The 24,430-nt window shown below is 42.4% G+C and overlaps 1 protein-coding gene across 8 annotated transcripts in view; it reads left to right on the top strand.

The window, feature by feature from the left end:
• The first annotated feature begins 244 nt into the window (after positions 1 to 244).
• The window catches only part of CLYBL (citramalyl-CoA lyase), a 229,856-nt gene continuing 205,670 nt past the window's right edge, over positions 245 to 24,430 (top strand). For 6 of the 8 annotated variants that reach the window (XR_011428067.1, XM_023621779.2, XM_023621778.2 and 3 more), the window contains exon 1: positions 245 to 407. Coding sequence is in view for 5 of the 8 variants with exons in the window: in XM_023621779.2 (XP_023477547.2) it covers positions 346 to 407 (62 nt within the window). In the remaining 3 variants the exon portion in view is untranslated. The remainder of the gene's footprint in view (positions 408 to 24,430) is intronic. The other 2 variants (XM_070240416.1, XM_070240418.1) reach the window with 1 other exon arrangement.

The raw sequence follows: 24,430 nt of genomic DNA on the forward strand, positions 1-24,430 counted from the left end.
GCCTGTTCTGGCTGGGAAAATGCAAGAGCCCTCCACAGTCGCCTTACAAAACCCAGAAGCAGGGGGAGAGCTGGATACGATCAGCAGAAAACCGCTCAAAAAGGAGCCATCCATTTGGACTCTCTGCTCTGCCCCATATGACAACAGGAACAAAGTTCGGACCATCCGACGTGGACAAGTGCAAGAGCAGGGAGGGCGTGACTTGCGGGGACGGGGTGGGGCGGGGCGAAACAGGGGCGAGGCCAAACCGCGGGGGCGTGGCGAAGAGACGTAGGGGGCGTGGCTTAGGGGCGTGGCAAGGTGGGAGGACGGGGCTGACGGGGCGGGGCCGCCCACAGCGGAAAGATGGCGCTGCGTCTGCTGCGGAGGGCGGTGCGCGGAGTGGCGGCGGCGGCGCTGCCGAGGCTGTGAGTGCAGGTCCCCAGTCCCTCGCCGCCCGGCCGGGCTCGCTGAGGGTGGGCACCCGGGTCAGGTCCGCGGGCCGGCCGCGGCCTCCCGCATCCTTGGCAGGAGCCCTGGCCGGCCTGGAGTGTCGTGCACCCTCCGCGCGACGGCTTGACCTCTGCCAAGGTCGCCGACGTCCGGCGAGGGTCGCCCCCACCCCCGGTGCCTCCCTGTGGGAGGGCCCTTGCATGGGCCCGGAAAATGGGTACAAGCGTTCCATGTGTCAGCGCCAGAAAACTAAACTAGCCTCCCTCGCAAAGTGACAACCGTGAAGCTGCAGATGTGTTCTAGAAGGGGTCCTGGAGTCGGCCTCTGGGAGGCGGCTTGCCCGATGAATGAGAGCCCCTTCCGTTCGCGTGGTCAGCACAGCGGTTCCCAAACGGTTTGGTCTCAGGACCCCTTAACACGCTGCACAGTTATTGAGGACCCTGAAGAGCTTTTGCTTGTATCTATTCGTTTCTACGGTATGAAGAATTAAATGCAAAAGATATTCATTTAAAAATAACAAACCCATTAAATTTTAATCTAAATGACATATTTAATGAAAAATTATATTTTCCAAAAAAAAAAAAAAAAGGTGAGAAGAGTACCATGGTTTTATATTTTTGAAAATCTCTCTGGTCTCGTAAAGGACAGTTGGAGTTTTATCAGCTGTCTTGGAGGAAGTTTACAGAGGAGTTCCGGGCTCACACAGATGCAGATACTAGTTGGAAAAGCGAAGACCGCACATCCTCTCAAAGGGTCTCAGGGAGCCCCGGGTGTCCTCGGACCACGCTTTGAGAACCAGTGGTGTAGCACTTGTCTGTTTGCTAACTACATGCACATACAGTATCTCATTTGGTTCCCTGATCACCATGTGAAGAAGTCAGGTGACTTGTTTATGAAGATGAGAAAACTGAGGCTCAGAGAGGCTAAGTGACTCTCCCAAAGCAGGGAATGGCAGAGTTGGGTTCAGAAATCAAGTCTCTGGCTCCTGATCTGGAACTTTGTACATCTGCTTGCTCTGTGCTTCCTGACATACCAGTGTCCATGCCGGGACCCACTTGGTCTTATGCATCCCGCCTTCCCATTTCCTAGACTAGGCTTGGTATATGTCCCTAGGCTCAGGGGATCACCCCTAGAACCAGAGGAGCCGCTGAGGCGGTGTACCCAGACCCGTCCAGAAGGTCCTTTTTCTAGCCTGTGAAAGGCCAGCTTCTGTGCCCTGTTCAGCAATGGGTCCAGTGACCACATGCAGTTACCTACATCTAAAGCTCACAGTGCTCTTCACCTCCCTTAGCACACTGGCTCATTCTCAACACACCTATGCCCTCCACCAGGCCATGGCAGCAGGCTTTCCTGCAGGGCGCTTCATGGAGCCTGCACCATGGGTCAAATCCTCTGGGTCCTGGTGCCTTCAGAACACACAGGGATGGGAGAAGTAAAGGTTCCAAATGTCAGCTTAGAAAAGTCTGCTTAGAGATGCTTCAGTTTCTACCCCAGTGGGGTTGCATTTCAGCTTCAGGCCAGTGGGCCTGCTTCTGGTGTTTTTTTCCTTCTGTTTTCAGAGTATCAGCACCATTGCTGATAGGCAGGGGCCATTCCTGACCCCTCTTTCTCAGCCTCCAACATTTGCTCCTATTGCAGTGCTGTCTATGATATTTCCCTGCCCATCGTGTCTCCAGCCCTGCTGCTCTCTGTGGCCGCTGCTCCATTTATGTAAATACCCTGCCCTCAAGTTGAGGGAACAAAATTCCCCACTCCTAGGTGTGCTATTGCCAGGAGTGTCTTTTCTTTCTTTTAGGCCCTCTCAGCCGACAGAACAAAGAAATATGTGTGTGAATAGTAACCCTTGAATACACACACATCTACAAATATTTCTATATGTAGCCATCTGTCTATATTAAAGTTAAACATGAGTTCATACTGTCTCCAATTCTAAGTTCCACATGGATCATTCTAGCCTCCTCCCCTTGCTTATTTGTAAATTTTCATTCCAACAGTGGGAAACCTGATTCCCACCATCTGCCATCCAGTTGCTTAATAGTTCAATTTCAGCATACCTGTATAGCAGTGTCTGAATTGTTAGACCATACCCCATGGGAAGGAACTTTATCAACTAGGGTGCAGTGCTTATGTGCAGTTCTTTTCCCTTTAGTCTTACAGGCTGCACTCATTTCCAGAGTTACTCAGGTTAGCACCATTTTCTCCCATCCCCTTTAATGAAATTGTTTCTTCATTGTTTCTACAAATGAATTGTATTTGCAATACAGTTAGATTCTCTTGTCAGAGTATGCATTCTTTTCTGGGATCCCCCTACCTCTGAAATGAGTATTTTAAAAAATTGCATATATTGTTTCACTCTTTGCTATAGAGTTCTATGGGTTTTGACAAATGGATAGTGTCATGTGTCTACCTATAATGTATGCATTATGTATTCATAATATGTATCTATTCTATTATACAGAATAGTTTTACTTCCCTGAAAATCCCCCGTCTTCACCTCTTCATCCATCCCCCCCTCCTCCCAAACTCCTGGCAAGCACTGATCATTTTACTGTCTTCTGTAGTTTTGTCTTTTCCAGAATATCATATAATTGGAATCATACAGTATGTAATCTTTTTAGACTGGGTTCCTTCCCTTAGCAATATGCGTTAAAGTTCCTCCATGTCTTTTTGTGGCTTGATAACTCATTTCCTTTTATTGCTGAATAATATTCCGTTGTATAATTGTACCAGTTTTTTAATCCATTCACTTATTGAAGGACATTTTGGTTGCTTCTAGTTTTTGTTGATCATGAGTAAAGCTGCTGTAAACGTTCATGTGCAGGGTTTGTATGGACATAAGTTTTCAGATCTATTGGGTAAATACCTAGGAGTATGATTGTATTGTAAGACTATATTCAGCTTTGTAAGAAACTACAGAACTGCTTCCAAAGTGGCTCCACCATTTTGCATTCCTGCCGTCAGTGAGTGAGAGTTCCTGTTGCTCTGCACCCTTGCTGGTATTTAGTAGTGTCACTTTAAAAAATTCTAGCCATTTTAATGGGTATATAGTTGTATCTGTTCTTGTTTTAATATGTTAATTTGTTTTAACTTGAAATTCCCTGATGTCAAATGATGTTGAGTATCTTGTTATATGTAATTTGACATCTGTATATCTTTTTGATGAGGTGTCTATTCAGATCTTCTGCATAATTCTTTTTTGGTGAGGAAGATTAGCCCTGAGCTAACATCTCTTGCCAGTCTTCCTCTTTTTTCTCCCCAAAGCCCCAGTACATAGTTGCATATCCTAGTTGTAAGTCATTCTTGTTCCTCTGTGTGGGATGCCACCACAGCATGGCTTGATGAGCAGTGCATAGGTCTGTGCCCAGGATGCAAACTGGTGAACCCGGGGCCGGTGAAGCAGAGCACGTGAACTTAACTACTATGCCACTGAGGCAGCCCCTCTTATGGTTGAGTTTTAAGTATTGTTTGTATATTTTAGATATAAGTCCTTTATCAGTTACATGTTTTGCAAATATCTTCTCCCAGTCTGTGGCTTGTCTTTTCATTCTTGGAACAGAACCTTTCACAGAGCATATGTTTTTGATTTTTATGAAGACAGGCTTGTCAATTTTTTTTTTTTTCATGCATCATGCTTTTGATGTTGTATATAAAAACTCATTGCCAAATCCCAGGTCACATAGATTTTCTCCTATATTTTCTTGTAGAAGTTTTACAGTATTGTGTTTTATACTTAGGACTATGATCCATTTTGAGTTGATTTTTATGATAGGTATAAAGTCTGTGTCTAGTTCATTTTTTTTGCATGTTGACATCCAATTGTTCCAGCCTATTTGTTGAACAAACTATCCTTTCTCCGTTAAATTGCCTTTACTCTTTTGTCAAAGGTCAGTTGGCTGTATTTATGTGGGTCTATTTCTGATCTCTCTGTTCTGTTATATTGATCTGTGTGTCTGTTCTTTCACCAATACCATGCTGTCTTTATCATCTTGGCTTTATATTAACTCTTGAAATTGACTAGTGGCGGTCCTGCAGCTTCAGTCTTCTTTCATATTGTATTGGCTATTCCGAGTCTTTTGCATTTCGTCGTAAACTTTCATGTGTGTGTGTGTGAGGAAGATTGGCCCTGAGCTAACATCTGGGCCAGTCTTCCTCTATTTTGTGTGTGGGATTCCACCACAGCATGGCTTGATAAGCAGTGTGTAGGTCCGTTTCTAGGATCTGAACCTGCAAACCCCAGGCTGCCAAAGCAGAGCACACAAACTTAACCACTGTGCCACTGGGCCAGCCCCTAGACACATAAAATTTAGAATCAGTTTGTTGGTATCCACAAAATAGCTTGCTGAGGTTTGATTGGGATTGTATTGCATCTGTAGATTAAGTTGGGAAGAATTGACGTCTTAACAGTATTGAATCTTCTAATCCATGAACATGGAATATCTTTCCATTTATTTAAATCTTCTTGATTTCTTTCATCAGAGTTTAATAGTTCTCTGCATATGGATCTTGTTTTGTTAGATTTATACCTAAGTATTTCAGGTTTTGGATGCTATTGTAAATGGTAGTGTGTTTTAAATGTTAAATTCTGGTTGTTCATTGCTGGTATATAGGAAAGCAATTGACTTTTTTTTTTTGGTAAGGAAGGTTGGCCCTGAGCTAACATCTGTTGCCAATCTTCCTCTTTTTGCTTGAGGAAGATTGTCCCTGAACTAACATCTGTGCCCATCTTCCTCTATTTTGTATGTGGGATGCTGCCACAGCATGGCTTGATGAGCTATGTGTAGGTCTGTGCCCAGGATCTGAACCTGTGAAGCCTGGGCCACCAAAGCGGAGCTCATGAACCCAACCACTACATCTCTCGCCAGCCCCACAATTGACTTTTTAATATTAATTTTGTATTCTGCACCCTTGCACTCACTTGTTAATTCCATGAATTATTTTTTGTCAGTTCTTTGGGATTTTCTACATAGACAGTCATGTCATTCACAAACAAAGATAGTTTTATTTCTTCTTTCTCAATATGTTTACCATTTATTTCCTTTTCTTTTCTTATTGCACTAGCTAGTGGTTCCAGTAAGATATTAAACAGGAGTGATGAAAGGGGATATTCTTACCTTGTTCTCAATCTTAGAAGGAAAGCATCCAGTTTCTCATAAGTCTGATGTTAACTGTAGGTGTCTTGTAGATGTTTTTTGTTCTCTGTTTGCTGACAGGTTTTTTTTTGGTTCATAAATGGGTGTTGGATTTTGTCAAGTTCTTTTTCTGCGTCACTTGGTATGATTATATGATTCTTCTTCTTTAGCCTTTTGATGTGACAGATTACTTTAATTGAATTTTGCCTGTTGAACCAGCCTTGTATACCTGAAATAAATCCCACCTGGTCATGGCATATAATTCTTTTTATACCTTGTTGGCTTCAATTTGCTAATATTTTGTTGAGATTTTACATCTCTGTTCATGAGAAATATTGGTCTGTAGTTTTCCTTTCTTGTAATGTTTTCATTTGGAATTAGTTTCTAGATGTCTCATGTCTTTTGTGTTGCTCTGTTCCTTCTTTACTACTTTCCTTTGCATTAAATCAATATTTTCTCATGTAATATTTTTAATTTTTTAAATGATTTTTCACTATTTTTAAGTTTATTTTTAATAGTCACTCTGAAATTATAGTAAAGTATATATAACATAAACTTTGCCATTTTAACCATTTTAAGTGTACAATTTAGTGGCATTATTACATTCATGCTGTTGTGAAACCAACACCACTATTTATTTCCAAAATTTTTTCATCACTCCAAACGGAAACTCTGTACCCATTAAGCAATAACTTCTCCTTCCCCAGTGCCTGATAATCTCTAAGCTACTTTCTATCTCTATGAATTTGTCTGTTCTAGATATTTCATTTAAGTAGAGTCATACAATATTTATCCTTTTGTTTCTGGCTTATTTCACTTAGGCTAATGTTTTCAGGATTCATCCATGTGTAGCGTGTATCAGAATTTCATTTCTTTTTGTGGCTAGATAATATTCCATTGTATGAATATTATCACATACTTCTTAACTTATCAAAATCTACTTTTGATGTATACTGATTCCAGAAGATGGTATGTCTATATAGTTTTATTCCCATTTCTTCTTTTTTGTTGTATTGTTGTTATATATGTTATGTTTATATATGTTACAAACCCAGTAATACATTGTTGTAGTTACTACTTATATAATTTTATGTCTTTTAAAGAAGCTTACAGAAGGAGATGCAAGTACACACACACACACACACACGTATTTTATAGTATTTGTTATATTAACCCTATTTACTGCTTCTGGTTCTTTTCATTTGTTCCTATGGGTTTGAGTTACCATCTTTGCCATTTCTTTAGCTTCTGATTGTGGCTGTTGGTTTTCAAGGCTACCACAGAACTGGAGTTGGGGGAGAGGATAAGTTAAAACCCCAGATAGCCTGCTGTTTTTACTGAGATTCATCCATGTTTCTTGAGTAAATACTCTCCAGAGTACTTCTAGCCTTTGGTTAATTTCTAGAGTTCTTAAAAAGCTGATTCTAACAATGTTTGCCAATTCATTGCTTTTATGGAGAATAGGATTTTTTTTTTTTTTTTGAGGAAAATTGGCCCTGAGCTAACATCTCTTGCCAATCTTTCCTGTTTTTGCTTGAGGAAGATTGTCGCTGAGCTAACATCTGTACCAATCTTCCTCTATTTTATGTGGGATGCTGCCACACCGTAGCTTGATGAGCAGTGCTAGGTCCATGCCTGCGAACCCCAGGCCGCCTAAGCGAAGTGTATGAACTTAACCACTACGCCACTGGGCCAGCCCCAAGGATAGGATTTGTGAAGATCTTTTCTCTGCAATTTTTGCTGAAGTCACCCCTGCTTAGAGTTTTGATCAAGAATGGATTTGAATTTATAAATTTTTTTTCAATAACTATTTGATGATCATATGGCTTTTCTTCTTTAGTGTGTTAATATGGTGAATTAGATTGGTTGATTTTTCAAAGTTAAACCAACCTTACATTCCTGGAATATACTCCACTTGATCATGATGTATTATTTTTATATATTGTTGGATCGAATGTGCTAAAATTTTGTTAAAATTATTTGCGTCTGTGCTGATAAGGAATAGTAGCCTATAGTTTTCTTGTACTGTCTGGGTCAGGGTTTGGTACTGGAGTAATTATGGCCACATAGAAAGCATTGGAGAGTGTTGCCTCTTCTTCCATTTTCTGAAACAGTTTGTATAGGATTGGCAATAATTTTTCCTTAAATGTTTGTTCCTGGAATTTTCTTTGTGGAAAAAATTTTAAACTGCAAATTCAATTTTTTTAATAGATATAAGGCTTTTCATGTTATCTAATTCTTCTTGAGTGAGCTTTGGTACTTTGTGTCTTTCAAGGAATTTGTCCATTTCGTCTAAGTTGTTGAATTCATGGGCATAGAGTTGTTTATGATAATCTCGTATCCTTTTTCTTATAGCTTTATGGAGGTGTAATTTACACACCATAAAATCCACCCTTTGTAAGTGTACAGTTAAATAATTTTTAGTTAATTTATAGAGTTGTGCAGCTATCATCACAATCCAATTTTAGATCACCCTCAAAATTTCCGTGATCCCCCAAATTCTCTCAAGCCCATTTGCAGTTAACCCCTCTTCCTGCCTCCAGCCCTCTCATCCTTTTAATGTTTATATTCTGAGTAGTGATATGCCTTCTCTCCATGATATTTGTAAATTTTTTTTCTCTCTTTTTCACTTGATCAGTCTGCCTGGAGTTTTATCAGTTTTATTTATCTTCTTAAAGAACTGTCTTTTGGTTTTATTGATTTTTCCTATTGTTTTTTGTTTTCTATTTCATAGACTTCTGTTCCTATCTTTATCATTTCCTATCTTCAGCTTACTTTGAGTTTAATTCGTCCTTTTCTTCTAGTTTCTTAAGGTGGAAATTTAGATAATTGACTTTAGGCCTTTCTAGTTTTTTAATATAAGCATTTAATAATCAATTTCCTTCTAAAGCCTGTTTTAGCTGCCTCTAGCAAATTGTGAGATTTCTGATACCTATAATCTCTTTTTACTTCTTATCTTGATATGTTATTTCTAAAGTAATTAGTAGTAAAACTCTGAAAGGAAAAGGACTCAGTGACTGTTCCGAGGTGGCAGGAACGAGTGTGTTGAGGAGCTCCTTCTTGCTTTGCAGTGTCAAGTTAGAGAGGAACCAGGTCTGGAAAAAAACAGGCGAGGACAGTTTAGAGAGGTGACAAATACAAGCTAAGCACCTGAGGCTCTGGGTAGACAAGAAGGGACAGGATGTGAGGAGCCAGCGGGGCTGCAGTCAGTGGCCTGAGTGGGCTTTGATGGGGTTACCTATCACAGGTCCCAATAGGCCCTTTTGTAGGGTTGGCCTCATTTTTGAAGCCTTCTAAAATTGTAGTGACAACCACTGCTGTCCCTTTGTACAACTGTGAGGCTATTATGGGAAGAAGGGAGAGAAGGGATCCAAAAGGAGGATGCAAATGGGAGAAGAGGGGTGCAGAAGGGAGAGACCGTAGAGCACGGAAGAATGGAAGCAGTGACAGAAAGGGGGAAACTTCATAGAAAGAATGCTGAAAGAGGAGGCATGGGCTCAAAAGGACCCTGGAATTTTTAAATGATCATTTTGAAAAGAACTCAGTATAAGAATATGTGTACTTTGTCACTTGAACTGGTATTAAAAGGCCAATGTGTGAAGTGTTAGGTATATTTAAATGTTTATTGGCATCATTAGAAATTTGCTTTGGTTGCCCAAACACATGGTGAGAAGCTAAAAGGGGATGCTGTAAACAAAAATGATGTTTTGGGTTATGAGGCAGAAAGTAACTTTAAGTGGTCCAAGGAGGGAGGGGGACCATCCATCTTAACTTGCCCAGGACTGTCTTGGTTTAGCATCAAAAGTCCCACATTCTGGGAAGCCCCTCTATTCCAGGCAAATCAGGATGGTTATTCACCCTACAAATAGAGAAGTAAAGGGCTGAAAGGTGAACTAAAGATGATCTAAGATGGTAGACCAGAGATTAAGAATTGGAGCTAGAACCTTCTAGAATGGCCTTCTAAAAGGATGGGATGGGACAGTATTCAGAATGCTTTAAAGGAGAAAGAAGGGCCTCTGCCAGGAGTAGGGCTGAAGAGCAGAGAAAGAAGGAGACTTTGAGGAAACAGGAAATACCACAAAGGGTTATATGGACCAGGAGTAGCCTGAGAGCAGGGGACATGCTTTCGGGCTGGACAGGATTTGGTGGGAAATGAGGTACATCAGAGCAAAAACTAGTGTGGGCCGGCCGAATGATGTAGTGGTTAAATTTGTACGCTACTCTGAGGCAGCCGGGGTTCGCTGGTTCAGATCCCGGGTGTGGACCTACGCACTGCTTGTCAAGCCATGCTATGGCAGGCATCCCACATATAAAGTAGAGGAAGATGGGCACTGATGGTAGCCCACGGCCAATCTTCCTCAGCAAAAAAGAGGAGGATTGACAGCAGATGTTAAGTCAGGGTTCATCTTCCTTAAAAAAAACCCCAAAAAACTAGTGAGCAACAGCCAAGCTGGTGAGCAAGAACCAAAAGTGGTAGCTGGGCCTGAATTGGAAGATGCAAATGTGCGTGGGTGGTGCTTCCTGGAGAAGATGTAGATGCAAGGGGAAGTGCCCAGCAAGGGGCTGTTTCCTAACACAAGGTTGTGCCAAGCCTTCTGAATAGCACGACCTTTCCTTGTGGATCTGTTTCAGCTGTGTAGGGCTTCTGCTCCCACTGTACTGTTACCCTGTTAGAGTTTTGCTGTGGACTAGAACCATCTGCGTGGGTGCGAGCCAGGAGGAAGGACATTGAGTAGCCCAAATGGTTTCCGTGGGAGAGGCCAAGGTGTCAGGAGGAAAGGCTGGGAGCTGAAGATGAACTCTTGACTAAGAAACCCTCACTCTCTACCCCTTGGCCCCTTGGATCCAGAGGGGAATTGAGGACAGTTTCATCACATGTGCTTTTCTCTACTCTTCTCTGAATAACTGTGGCCACCGAAGTCTCTGTCCTTTCAAGGAACTCTCCTGAGTGCCTCTGTTTTGCAGAATGTTTGAGTAGCGTAAGTACTTCATTCTTCTAGAAATACTCCATGGTGGTGTGTTGAGGATGGAGTATTCTCTGAAGTTACGTTTGAGACTTAGCAAGTCAGCACATGTGCTTGGCTGTCGATGAGCCTGGCAGAAGACATCGTACGTGGTTAATGAGGTCGCGTCCGCAGAGAGGCTCACAGGACTCCACATGGGCACTTTCCCGTAGTGGTTATGCTCTCCAGTGATGGCTTTGCCACAGCCAAAGTCTGATTGATGTAATTTCTGAAAACAGCCTTTGGTCACAGTTTCCTTAACTAAATGTTGCAGTGGCCGTGCTGTAGGAGCTGCCATTTTACTTGTGACTCCCTGTGGGGAAATCTGCATGTGGCTGAAATTTTAGGAAGGCGGGGAGAAGAAAGCTGGGCTCCTGGGGGAGTGGTTATTGGTAGGTTTGATGAATATTCTTAAGATCAGAAGAGTTGTTAATTATAAAAACAATATACTTTCCTGCTCCTGAATGCAACTGGAGCTGTGTTCTCTTGTTACATGTTGCTTATTTATTCCTCTTCGCATTGCTCCTGATCTTGACAAGTTAAGTTTAGAATTTTATTGGTTAATATTAGAAAATATCAAGGAAATAGAATTTGTGTTTTCATATAGGTCACTTGGATATGAATTTAAATCCATTGTAATTTAAACAGGTTTAATTTATTTCATGTTCTTACTTGAATGTTTTTTAACTTATCAATTAAATAACTCACTTGAATGATGTAGATAATAAATGGGTCCCAGAATTGAGATCTTTCTTTCTTTCTTCCATTGTTCCTCCCTCCCTTCCTCCCTTCCTCCTTTCCTTTTTCTCCTTCCTCCCTTCCTTTTCCCACTGTTAGCCAGGTTTAAGATGGCTTTTTATCTAGTTGCTTTGATTTTATGTTTTGGTTACATTTTAGGATGTTAACCTATTCTCAGAGCATTGATGTTCATAATTGTTCCGTGACTCTATCACATATGTGTTTGTATGTATGCAACCACAGTTGTTCATTTAGTCTATTTCCAAGTTTTCTCTTGTGGGAAATGTGGAGATAAAGGTCCCTGTGCCCAAATCTCTGTGGCTCCCCTTACTTGTGTACTTGGAGGTGCATTTCTGTATGTAAACTTGCTGGATCAAAGAGTGTGGACATTTGAAGCCTTTTGATGCTTGTTGTCAAGTCACCCTCCAGAAAGGGTGATAGATACCTAGATTGCAATATGCCTTTCGAAGTCTTATCTGCCCATTTTCCTTGGCATCAGCAGGCTCATTCATAGTGAAGTAAGCACAGACTGTCTTGCTGGTCACATAGCTGGCAGCGCCAGGCCTAAGAATGAACCCCATCCCCTAGCTGTTAGCCACTGGTGGCTTTTCCCTCTGTGGCCTCAGTTGTCACACTGACCCAGCCTACAGGTGTTTCTGTAAATAGCCATGAAAGTTCACCTTTTCTGCAAGTTCTCTTCAGAACTACACCACATGTAACATCTTCCTCTGAGGCTTTTGAGATTGACAAAGGTGCCTGATTTCATAATAAAGAACTCAAAGCCAATTTCCATGAGAAAGTAAGGATTCTATTTTAATAGGATGGGCGAATCTGTCTTGATGGTTTCCCTGTACTATGTTCTGACTGAGAAGGCAGAATGACTATAGTGCTTTGTAAGTATTTGCAGGCACTTTTCAAACATTAATATTTAGAACCCCAAAGTACTGAAAAATTTAAAAGACAATACTTTCTACTCTATTGTCCTACTTGCCACCCCCAGTAAAATTAGGGTCACAGCTTAGTGGTAGACTGTGTTTGCTGTTTAACTGAAAGTTCTACATTGCTAAAAAATTGTGTATTTTTTTAAGAAAGGGCCTGTCTACGAACCTTTTTAAAGTTTACACGGTCATTTAAAAACGTTGCTCATGTATACATTGTATCACTTTACAAGTAGTGCAGGCTTATTTTAAAACACTTATACTTGCCTTGTCTCCTTACTTAATCTCACAGTATTCTTTTTGAGATGATATGCCCACTTTATTTTTTGGCCAAATGGAAAAGTTAAGGAAATCAAAAAGAAAAAAAAAAAAAAAATCCATGCCAAATGCTGTTTTCATATGGAGACACTGGAGGGCGCTCTAGCAATGGGAGATGTAAATTGTCTCCTTACAAACATGCCTCTTTGGAAAAGGTATGAGAGTTGTTTTTCTCGTTGAGTTTTAAGACAAATGAGAGACACATAGATGGTAGAGGGACTATTTCTGTACTGGCCTATAAACGGTTCCTGGAAAAGTTTATGAGAGACTTAAGAGGGCTGTGTGCTCTGGGTCTCCTTATTACCTCCTCCCTCCCCTTGCCCTTCCAGCCACACTGGCCTCCTTTGCAGGGCTGCGACCTCAGCTTGGTGCCCTCTGGCCCTTCATGTCTCTGCTCAAATGTCACCCATCAGAAAGGTCTTTTCTGACCACCCTGTATAACATAGCACCCCCTCCCACTAGCCTCTGCACTTCCTTCCTTCTCTCTCTGCCTAATGATTTTTCCATTGCAATCATTTCCACCTGACATATTGTACATTTATCTGTTTATTGTCTGAAACCTCCCCACCCCCCATATATTCAAGAGAGCAGGGACTCATTTGTTTATCCCGTTGCTCTATTCCCCAACCCTGAGACAGTGCCTGGCACTTAGTAACCACCCAGTATAAATTTGCTGAATGATTTAGGAAATGACATATTTAAGATACTGTATCTGGAGATTAGTGCCTTTTTTATTGTGGCAAAATAGACATCACAAAAATTTACCATTTTAACCATGTTTAAGTGTGCAGTTCAGTGGCATTAAGTGCATTCACATTGTTGTGCAGCCGTCACCACTATCCATCTTCACAACTTTTTCATCATCCCAAACTGACACTCTGTACCCATAAGCCCCATTGTCCCCTCCCCCAGCCCCAGTAACCACTCTTCTCCTTTCTGTCTCTATGAATGACTATTCTATCTTCTCATATAAGTGGAATCATGCAGAATTTGTCTTTTGTGTCTGGCTTATTTCACTTAGCATAATGTCTTCAAGGTTCATCCATATTATAGGAAAGCAGAATTTCCTTTCTTTTTAAGGTTGAATAATATTTCATTATATGTATATACCACATTTTATTTATCCACTCATCAATCAATGGACATTTGGGTTGTTTCCACCCTTTGGCTGTTGTTAGTGCATGTTTTATATAAAGCACAGAAACATGATGTTAAGGTTTTTAGTCTAAAGTGGATTTATTTGAACGATGAAAACACCTTTAAATTATACCAGTGAGTCAGAGTTCACCCTTGGGTGATTTCTGCCTTCAGGAGAATACTTTTAGTTCAGATTAAAATAGAAACTTATTCAAGCTCCTAAAAATCAGAATTGGTTTAATATCTCTATTGGTGCTATTTAAGTTTTTCTTACAAATGTAAAACAAACAAACAAAAAAATCGCAAAATCAGATAACGCCTCTATAAGCAGGAGTATCCTAAATAGATCCTCTGGGGTTCTAGTCTAGTGTTGATCCTGTAGTTAGCCCTTGACCTTGTTCAAGGCCCTTGTCTAAACTGAGCCTTATTTTTGTCATAATTAAAACAAGGAGGGTAGACTAGATGCCTCCTGCCAATTGACATTCCATAATCTAGAAAGGGATTATTGACCTAAAGTGAGAGGACTTTGTAGAATTCAGAAATATAAAATATACGGCTTTTTGAGCTTTGGGTTATTTTGGTCCTTTTCAGCTAAATTTGACCTGAGATTGAAGATAATAAAAGCTCTGCCTCCTCTCAGTTTATGGTCTGTGCTCAGTTGATTTGAACTCCTGCCATTTTGAGAGATTTTTTGTTCCTGCATTGTTCATCATCATCCTTTAGGTCCTCAATTTGGGAGGCATCTTCATCATTTTTCTGTCTCTGCAGCAGGAACTGCCGCCAGGTGCTCTGTTCGAGCCCTCAGTTCAAGCGGCTGCTAACCGCCATAGTACAGAGGGGTATGATTTTGAAAGAATTCGGATGTACTGGGAATACAGAACCTCAGAGAACTCAGGAATAAGAAGTAGATATCCTGGGCCGGCCCCATGGCTGAGTGGTTGAGTTCACGCGCTCCACTTCGGAGGCCCATGGTTTCGCAGGTTCAGATCCTGGGCGTGGACATGGCACCACTAATCAGGCCACGCTGAGGCGGCGTCCCACATGCCACAACTAGGACCCACAACTAAAAATACACAACTGTGTACCAGGGGGCTTTGGGCAGAAAAAGGAAAAATAAAATCTTTTTAAAAAAGAAGTAGTAGAGGGGCTGGCCCCGTGGCCGAGTGGTTAAGTTCGCGCACTCCGCTGCAGGCGGCCCAGTGTTTCGTCGGTTCGAATCCTGGGCGCGGACATGGCACTGCTCGTCAGACCACGCTGAGGCAGCGTCCCACATGCCACAACTAGAGGAACCCACAACGAAGAATACACAACTATGTACCGGGGGGCTTTGGGGAGAAAAAGGAAAAAATAAAATCTTTAAAAAAAAAAAAAATTAAAAAAAAAAAAGAAGTAGTAGATATCCTAAATTCTTGTCTAATCTACAAGATTGACTCAAAAAAGTAGAGATGTGATTTTTGCCTACATCCTAAACCCTTCCAGTTTTCTCCTGCCCTCCCAGTGCCCTCATGCTAACCCACAAATGCCCCAGTGCTTGGAGCACAGTGTTCTTAGGGTCCACCTGTCCTAGGTCCCATAGTCAGCAGTCTACTTAGTGATGCCCAGTAAACCCGAGAAAACCAGCATGTGCGAATGTCGTGTGTGTAGCCCCGCTCAAATATTATACATTTTAAGGGTTGCCTTCTGCAAATGCCTTACCTGCAAAGGAGTCGGGTCAGTAAAGAGAATTTTTCTACCAGGGAAGCAATGTGGACACAGAAGAGGCTTATGGTGCGCCTCCCACTCCCCAACCTCTGGACAGAGGTCCAGGCTGTGAGTTCGGGTCATCGGTGTCTCCCTGTGCTGCAGAACAGTCAGGGATTTGCCAGGTGACCTGGCAACATGCCTGAGACTAGGAAGAAACTTCACCCTTAGAAACACCCCTCCCCAAACCCACACGCTTCTGACGGACCTTCAGTTTCCTAGAGCTGGGTTCTGATCGTCTTACTCACCTCTTACACAGCGTCAATTCCCTGATAGCCTCCAGCTGTCTGCTGCATGAAGTCTGGACCCCTTAGCATGGCATGCACAGGCCTGCTCATCCAACATCCGCCTTTCCAACATCTCTCTCAGCGCGCCTCACCTTGTCCCGTTCACCCAGAACACTCACCATTCCTCACACCCACTCAACCCTCTCCCATCTCTGATTTGCTCACACTCTTCATCTCTCATCTTCAGAGCCTGTTGCAAATGCCTCCACCTCCTAGAAGCCGTCCTTCCTGGACCTCTCAGGCAGCAGCCATCTGTCCCTTCCCCCTGAAGCCCTGACCCCTCTAATGGCTCTTGCCACCTTTTCCTTCATTAAGGTTATCTGGGATCAGCACTCCCGTTGTCTTTGACACCCTCGGCTCCTTTTCCCACCCACGCCCCGTCCGTCTGTTGCCAGGGCTGTTGACTTTCCTTCAGTCGTCAGCTCTTCCTCACTGTATTCGTTTTCTTTTGCTACTGTAACACATTACCACAAACTTGGTGGCTAAAACAACACAAATTTATTATCTTACACTTCTGGAAGTCAGAAGTCTGCATGAGTCTCAGTGGGCTGAAAGCAAGGTGTGTGCAGAGCCGCGTTTCTTTCTAGAGGCACTAGGGGAGAATCTGTGTCCTTGGCGTTTCCAGCTTCTGGAGGCACCCACGTTCTTTGGTTCCTGGTCCCTTCCTCCATCTGCAAAGCCAGCAACAGCGGGTCGAATTCTTCTCGCGCTGCCATCTCTCTGATTCTCTCTCTTCTGCCTCCTTCTGCCACTTACTAGAATGCTCATGATTGTATTGAGCCCACCTGGATAATCCAGGCTGATCTCCCCATCTTGAGGCCAACTGCTTAGCAACCTTAATTCCACTTTGCCAGGTAACCTAACATATTCCCACGTTCCGGGGGTTAGGGCATGGACATCTTTGGGGAGCCATCATTCTGCTTGCCATCCCTACTCTCCTAGATTTGGGTTTGAGCTCTTGAAGTAGCTATCTGATTAGCTACCTGCCTCACCTCCTGTGTTACATGCTGCCTGCATAGGTATTAAGATGTGTATTCTGTCATCAAGACTTGCTGGGTCTGCCTCCAAAAATATCTTTTGGATCTATCCCTTTCTCTTCATCTCTACCACCACCATCCTAGGGGTCATCTCTCATCTGGACCACTGTGACAAAGAGTCTTTTACATCCACTGTACTCCTCCAAGCCATTTTCTAAAAATTGAGGTAAAATTCACATAACATACAATTAACTATTTTAAAGGGTATTATTTAGTACATTTATGGTGTTGTGCAACTATAACCTCTATCTAGTTCCAAAACTTTTCATCACCCCAAAGGAAAACGCTGTACCTGTTAGCAGTCACTCCCTGTTCCCTCCTTCTGCCAGCCCCTAGCAACCACTAGTCTGCTTTCTGTGTCTGTGCATCTGCCTCTTCTGGATATTTCGTATAAATGGAATCATACAATATGTGGCCTTTTGTGACTGGCTTCTTTCACCCAGCATAATGTTTTCGAGATTACGAAATCTCGAATGACGTAGCTTTTATGGCTGAATAGTATTCCATGGTAGGTATATATACTGTATTCTATTTATCCACTCATCAAATGATGGATATTTGGGTTGTCTCCACCTTTTGGCAATTGTGAATGGTGCTGTTATGAACTTCATGCACAAGTATTTGAGTACCTGTTTTCAGTTCTTTGCTGGGTCACATGGTAATTCTGTTTAACTTTTTTTATTGTTGAGGAAGATTTGCCCTGAGCTAACATCTGTTGCCAGTCTTCCTCTTTTTGCTTGAGGAAGATTAGCTCTGAGCCAATGTCTATGCCAGTCTTTCTCTGTTTTGTATGTGGGATGCCGCCACAGCATGGCTGCTGACAAACTGTGTAGGTCTGTGCTTGGAAACTGAACCCAGGCTGCTGAAGCAGGGCACACTGGACTTAACCACAAGGCCATGGGGCCAGCCCTGTGTTTAACTTTTTGAGCAACCACTGAACTGTTTTCTAGTGGACGCACCAGTTTACATTCCAGTGGCAGTGCACAAGGGTTCCAGATTCTCCACGTCCTTGTCAACAGTTGTTATTTTCCATTGTTTTTATTGTAGCCATCGTAGTGGGTGTGAAGTGACCTCATTGTAGTTTCCTCTAAACCATTTTTAGATACACAAATAAGTTCATTTCACTTCTCTGCTTAGCATCCTTAAAGCATCCTTGGCCCTCCAGGGTGTGTCTGGTTTTGCCTCTTCTGCATCTTGGTATCTCACCTCCTTCCCCCCTTCTCACCCACTCCACTCCAGCATCTTTGGCCTTCTCTTATTTTCTCAAGTGAGGGAGGGAAAGGGTATGGCCTTTGAGGCTCACAGAGGTTCAGACACTTTCCCAAGGTCACACAGACCTGAGTCAGAGCCCTGGCCCTGCCACTTACTAGGCAGCTCTCTCTAGTTTCCTCATCTGTAAAAGGGGCTCATGATACCTCAGAGAATGGTTAGAATTAAATAAGCTGATGCACTGAATGCTGGGCACAGTGCCTGGCTCATACGAACACAAGTAAATAGTGGATATAAAAAAGGAAATAAGATAGATACATAAAACCCGCCTCCTCCAGGAGGGGATGACCATCTGGAGCATGTCCCCCCTCCCACCCCCACTTTCCTCCTCAGAGCATCCTGTTCCTCATCCCTCTTACAGTTTAATCATGCGACGTGAATGGGAACATTTCCCTCTTATGTTTGGTCTCCCTGCTAGACTGGAAACACAACATTCCCCTCTTTATGCTTGTGCCCAGCACAGAGCCTGACACATAGTAGGCACTTACTTAAAAATTCGTGAATGAAAAAAATCATCATATGATCACAGTAAACAGAATTCATTACTAATTATCTGCTTGACATGAGAGAGTGGAAAGGCAAACTTTTTATGTGTGAGTGTGGGTGTATGTATGTTTTCCTAGATTATAGATTTGTCTAAACATTCTGCTAATTTAAGATGTTAAATCTGAAGGTTCTTTCTTGGCTTGAGTTTTTGAACACAGTCCAGGGCTTTTTTCAGATTCCTCAATATTCTCCTTTTTGGGAAAGAGTTTTTGAAAGCATAAAGGAACGTCTTCTGTGTATGCTTATCTACATTATTCCTTTACAAAAATGAGTTGTGGGTAGAGGGACATCTTAACGGCAGAACATGGCCATACCCCAGCCCTGAGGTGTCACCGGGAGAACCCAGCCAGTCCGAGTCCATGCAGTTGAAAGCACCTCCCCAGCCAGTGTGTCTGTCTCAGGTACATTCTGTTTATTTCAGATTTCTCACCTGTGGAACACACTTTTTTCTTCAACTCAGGACCAACTCAGGATTTGGAAGGCGTATTAAAAAAAAGCCATAGCCTTTCAGTTCAGTGCAGGAAACTCAGCAGGATCCGAAACAATGTTCACTTTCATTCTGAAGTTTTCTTTTCAGTTTTTGCTTCCTCCCTACCCCTCATGGTCGCCCCACCCTGCCCCAGACTTCCTGGTTATTACTAGAGGCGGGGCATGGACCCCCGACTTTGGTTCTGTGAAGTCCTCTGGCCAACATTGGGATTACTGGGCTGCTGTTGAAGAGGCGCGCTCTCCTCTGAGTCATCTTCCCTGGGAATTAGTTAGTGAACCCACGGGCTGTTTGCTGGTGCCTGTTGGGCGGTACACTCCCTGAGGACAGAACCCTCCGGTTCCGCGTTTCTGTCTCTGCACAGCACCTGGGTGCACCTGCTAACCAGCAAGTTCTGAAACCAGCCGGGTGGCTCCACGCATTCTGTTGTGTGTGGGAACTGCTAAGCATCAGCAGCAAGCCAGTGACCAGCAGTGATGAGCAGTTTTTAGCCTCCACAGACATTTAATGTGCTAAATAAGGACCCCAAGCATCAGTTGAAGAAAGGCTTTAAAAATGGAAATACGACTGTTGACACAGGTGTATTTTACTAATTAGTATACTGTTTTTGAGGAATTAGTAAAAATGTTAGTATTTCCAGGATTATTGTTAATGAGGATAAGAAACTTATCTTTTTATCTTCACAACCATATGGTTCACTGCTTGATGTGGTTTTCTCTTTTGTTTTTTTGGTGTTTTTAAATTTGATTTTTATTTTAGTAAGGACAAAACTGTTTTCTTGCAGGACTCATTATTGATTTTATTATGCAGGTGGATTGGAAAAGTATTTCATAGAACAACTTTTTGCAATAGGAAATTGTAGAATGTATGAATGGTATTCTTTTTAAGTAAGACGTACCTATAACATTTCTCTTTTTATTATTCAGTCCATTCATTTATACATTCTTCTGAAAAGAATGAGAACTGTGTCCCTACTAAGTCGTAGACCGCTCCTAAGAAGCGGGAAGGGAAGGAAATTTCCCAAGGGTCTTTTCCATGCTAGGCCCCTGGAGGTGCTTTACTTAGTACATCTCATTTAAGGTATGGACTCCATTCTAAGAATTGTGCAGTCTAAGTGAGAATACAGAGGAAGGGAATGACTTTCAGAGGGCATGGAGACTATTCACAGGGAAGCTGACCTCTGAGCAGATTTGAAAGGATGACAGGAGAGGGAAGGGCATTCCTGGCTGAGGGAGCTGCTCGTGCAAAGGCACAGCAGGGGAGTTGTAAGTGGGTCATTGTGGAATGTGGCATGCCTAGTGGCAGAGGGGCTGGACATGCAGCAGAGCAGGTGGGTTGAGGTCAGGCTGTGAAGGGCTTCCAAGGCCAGACCAGGATTTGAGATTTCCATCCTGTTGGCAACAGGGAGGCAGTGAAGATGTTTAATCTCTCTCAACCTCTATCAGGTTAATTCTTCACTCTGGGCTCAAGTCTTGGTGGTAGTCCCGTGTCATTTCAACATCTTGCCTTTCTCTTTTCTTTTAATTACATTCAAAATGTGCTGGTAAACCTAATTGGAATAGAGAAAAAGTGATGAAACTCTGCAGCCTCTGGGGCAGGCCAGTTCATCCTCTCCTTCTAACATACTTAACTACATTTACATGCTTCTAGTTATTTGGAGCCTTCAGGTGACTTCATTTCTCTGAGTACTATATACTTAATTTCCTACATCTGCAGTTAATTTCTTAAGCGCCCTTAATGAGAAACTTCAAACAATTTAAATGTCAATTACCAAAAAAGTGAGGTTTTCAAGTTCCAGTAATCTGCCTATATTGGTCATTGGAACGTAATCCCAGGTGGATGTAATTTAAGACAGATGACATTCCAGAGCTTCAGTTACGAAGAATTTATATGTTTTCAGGACTAACAAGCCAGGCCTTGTTGTTGCTACACTTGCAGGACTCTCTGTGGTTCTGGCTTATCTGGCACAGGCTCTGTGCTCAGAGCGTTCAGTTCTCTGCATTCACTCTGGGCTCTGTGTTTTGGCTGGTGCGTTTGAATTTGAAAAGATCCAAAAGCTACTATGTATGTAAAAATATGTTGAGAATATAGTAAATGTAATAATTCCAATTTTTAATCCTATACTTTTGAGAGGAAAAAAGTATTCACGATGTACTTGATCATAGATTTATTCTTAATGAATGGGTTAATAAATTTCTGACTGAGAAATCCTGATTTGTTTGTTTCTTGCTACTCCCACTTTTTTTCTGAGTTCCTTCCTTTGCGTCTATTTTTGATTAAGATAAAATGCACAAAGAAAGAGTTAAATACGGTGATGAGTATTATTTTAACAGAAAGTAAAACCAAAAGCATGCAGAATAAATTAACCTTGCATTTTTTCTCTGCAGGTCACTTAGTGGGTGTTACATCCTTAGTCGTTTGTGCTACAAAGTAAATAATTTTGGGCAGCTGGTTTAGTTTTCACCACTTCTAAGCCTATGATAAATGATCTTAGAAGATCTTTGGTCTTAAAAAGGAAAACTTTTTGTGTGTGAATTTTAAGTTTTGTTTTGTGTTTTGAAGGCTTTTTTATGTAAGCTGTTTATGTGGAACTTGTTTTATTTGAATTGGAATTTTTAAAAAGTTTTAAAAGTAGAGTTTGCCATATTGAGCTATTTTTCACATGCTTGACATTTAAAAGTTAATTTACCTTTTATATTTTTAAAAGATGCTGAGAAAATAAAGTTCCCCCCACTAAGCATTCGTTATTTATTAGTCAGCTGCTTTTGAAAATTGAGATTATTTTTAGTTTGTATGGTTTTAGATTGTTTTTTTCCCCCAGGAGAAACAATGTTGTAAATATTTTTAAACCTACTCTCTATCCATTTATCTATTTAGCCTGTCATAAGTCACTTCAAAGGTAAGAAAATAGTTATACAAAGTTAGATATATCTGAACGTGTGAATTTCGTGTAGTTTCTGGTAATGAGCCCTATTTTAAAGGCTTCTAGGAGTTCTTTCAAATGCAGCTCATCACTGCTGTATTTGGCATGTTGTGTGTTGTTAAAACTTCATGCAAATACAGAGGTGCCGAATTGTGCAGTTTACAGAACCTGTCAGGATTTTACTTGTACGCTAAGATGATCATTTTTCCGAGTCCAATAATCTTTGTGTTGTGAGATACATGTATCATATGTCATGTAAACAAAACTGATGTCTGGCTTATCTGCTTGGACTGTGAAATTTAACACTTTCCGGTAGTTACTTCTCAACATGCAAATCGACTGATACCCACTAAATGTATATGTAAGTAAAACTATAAGGGGTCAGTTGCTTAATCAGCTCTACAGGTGTAAAGTTAGGAGGCGAATTCATGTCTTCTCTCTCTCTCCAGAGAGATGACTTGATGACAGTCCAGATTTCTCTAAGTAACACAGTAGACCCTGTTTGGCTTAATCAGAAGCCTTGGGAGTTGGAGCAGTCGTTTGAAATTTTGAGTGGAAAAGTTCCTTGCACTTGGAAAAGTCAGGAAGCCAGGAGTGAGAGACATATCCTCATCCTTTCCCTGGTGGCCCCTCACCTGTGGATTCGCACCAGGGTGGTAATAAAATTGTAGGAGCTCATTTTATGTGAAACCATTAGCAGCCTGAGAATTTGGGGCTAGCTGCCTCTCATACTTTAAGACACTGGAAGGCGTCATTTATAAGCATGGAGGGCTTGAAGGAAGGCAGAACAGGCTTGTAAACCGTAGCTTTAGGCTCTGGATGGTAATCGGTTTGTAATATAGTTTAGTCTTAGGTTATCAGAATCACAAATGTGCCTCTAAGTTTTGTGGGCAAATCCCATGAAATATCCAACTATAAAAGAGAGAGACAATGGCAGTTATTTTCTACTCATTATTGTGATATTGTTATTCTCTTTCTCTGCCTTCATGGGTGAGGGTGGAGGGGAAGGGGGCCATGCTGCAAGTGGAACAAGTAAAACTGAATATTTTTGTTAGTTAAAAAAAAAGTTGGCCATGATGATGGTGGTGTCACAACTAATATGGGGGTTTTACCTTGAAATAGCTACTCCTGCACAGGCCCTGCTGTCTCGTGTGGCTAACTCTGAACTCCCAGGCTGGGGCAGGTGTGTGTGACAGGCAGAGCCCGTGGGGATGGGAGAATGGGGAAGCATTTCCAGCTTCCGTTTGGCTCATGAGATGGAGGGTTTCCCCACATGGGGACAGGATGCAGGTTCTTGGCCACCAGTGGAAGTGACAAATGGCCCTCACTGTGGGCCAGCCCAGCTTCAGTATCTCTGCTGACAATCCCAGTAGTGGTTCTTTAACTGAAACCATGAAGAAAACCAGAAGATTAGGTGAGAGTTCCAGAACCCATTTTGTGGATCGAGAACAGTCTATAGACTCTATCTAGGTGTACTCACGTGTATACCAGGTGCTCCAGGTTTTGCCTCCTGATTGTGATCCTCCTGCCCTGGGGTCCTGTTGCTGTGAGAGACACTGGTTCTTCCGCAGCCCTCTTACTTGTCTCTTTCACTAGCCAGTAGGAAAAGTCCTTTCTGATTCTCATGGGTGACCCACAGGGGCTCCCACAGAGAAAACTGTAAGCTTTTAGTAATATTTCTGTCCTTCATATCAAGGTCCAGTTCTTTCCAGAGGACACAGACGGCATTGGGCTTGAGAATAGTGGCCCTACGCCAAGAGATCAGTATTATCTGGGAGAAACCACTGCTCCATCTGGGCTCTTCGTTCTATTGCTCAGAGTTCCCGTTTTAAGTCTGGTTCCTTTTCAAAACTTCTTCTTTTCCCGAGGAGATTTTATGCTAATCCTCTCTTGAGGATCTCAAATGTTTCAGTATGCACCTTTCTGTTCAGGGCTGCCTTTAATTGTTTGAAGGTGATTTCTCCAAACGCACCTGGTCTAACAGGTAGAGTCTTCTGCGGTGGTGTGGTGAGAAAGGCTCTACTTCCCTCCCTCCCCCCGCCCCTGGCTCTGAGAGCTACTTGCAGTTGGTGAGATTTGGCTTCTCTACCTAGGTAGCCTTGCCTGCTGCCCCGTGCTGCACGCCCCTGTGAGGGTGGAAGCCCAAGCTGGAAGTGGGCTGTTCTCATCAAGCAAAAGTGTGCTTGCATCCCCATCCTCTCCTGTAAAAGCTCAGGGCACTCCTTGTTTAACTGTCATGTGGGCCACTTAAGCAGTGCTTTTCTGAGAGGGAAAATGGGGGATATTGTTCTGATAAATTGTAAAATGGCTTTTTCAAAGCCGTCATGTTCTTTTATGCCTCTTCCCCCTTTTTTGCTCTGGAGCCCCTTGTAGTGCAAGCATTAATGTATTTGTGAGCATCGGCCTCCTGGGGTTGAGGGAGGCTCTGAGAGGGCTGCTGGTTAGT

The sequence above is a fragment of the Equus caballus genome, chromosome 17 (assembly GCF_041296265.1).
Source record: "Equus caballus isolate H_3958 breed thoroughbred chromosome 17, TB-T2T, whole genome shotgun sequence".
NCBI classification, from domain to species: Eukaryota; Metazoa; Chordata; class Mammalia; order Perissodactyla; family Equidae; genus Equus; species Equus caballus.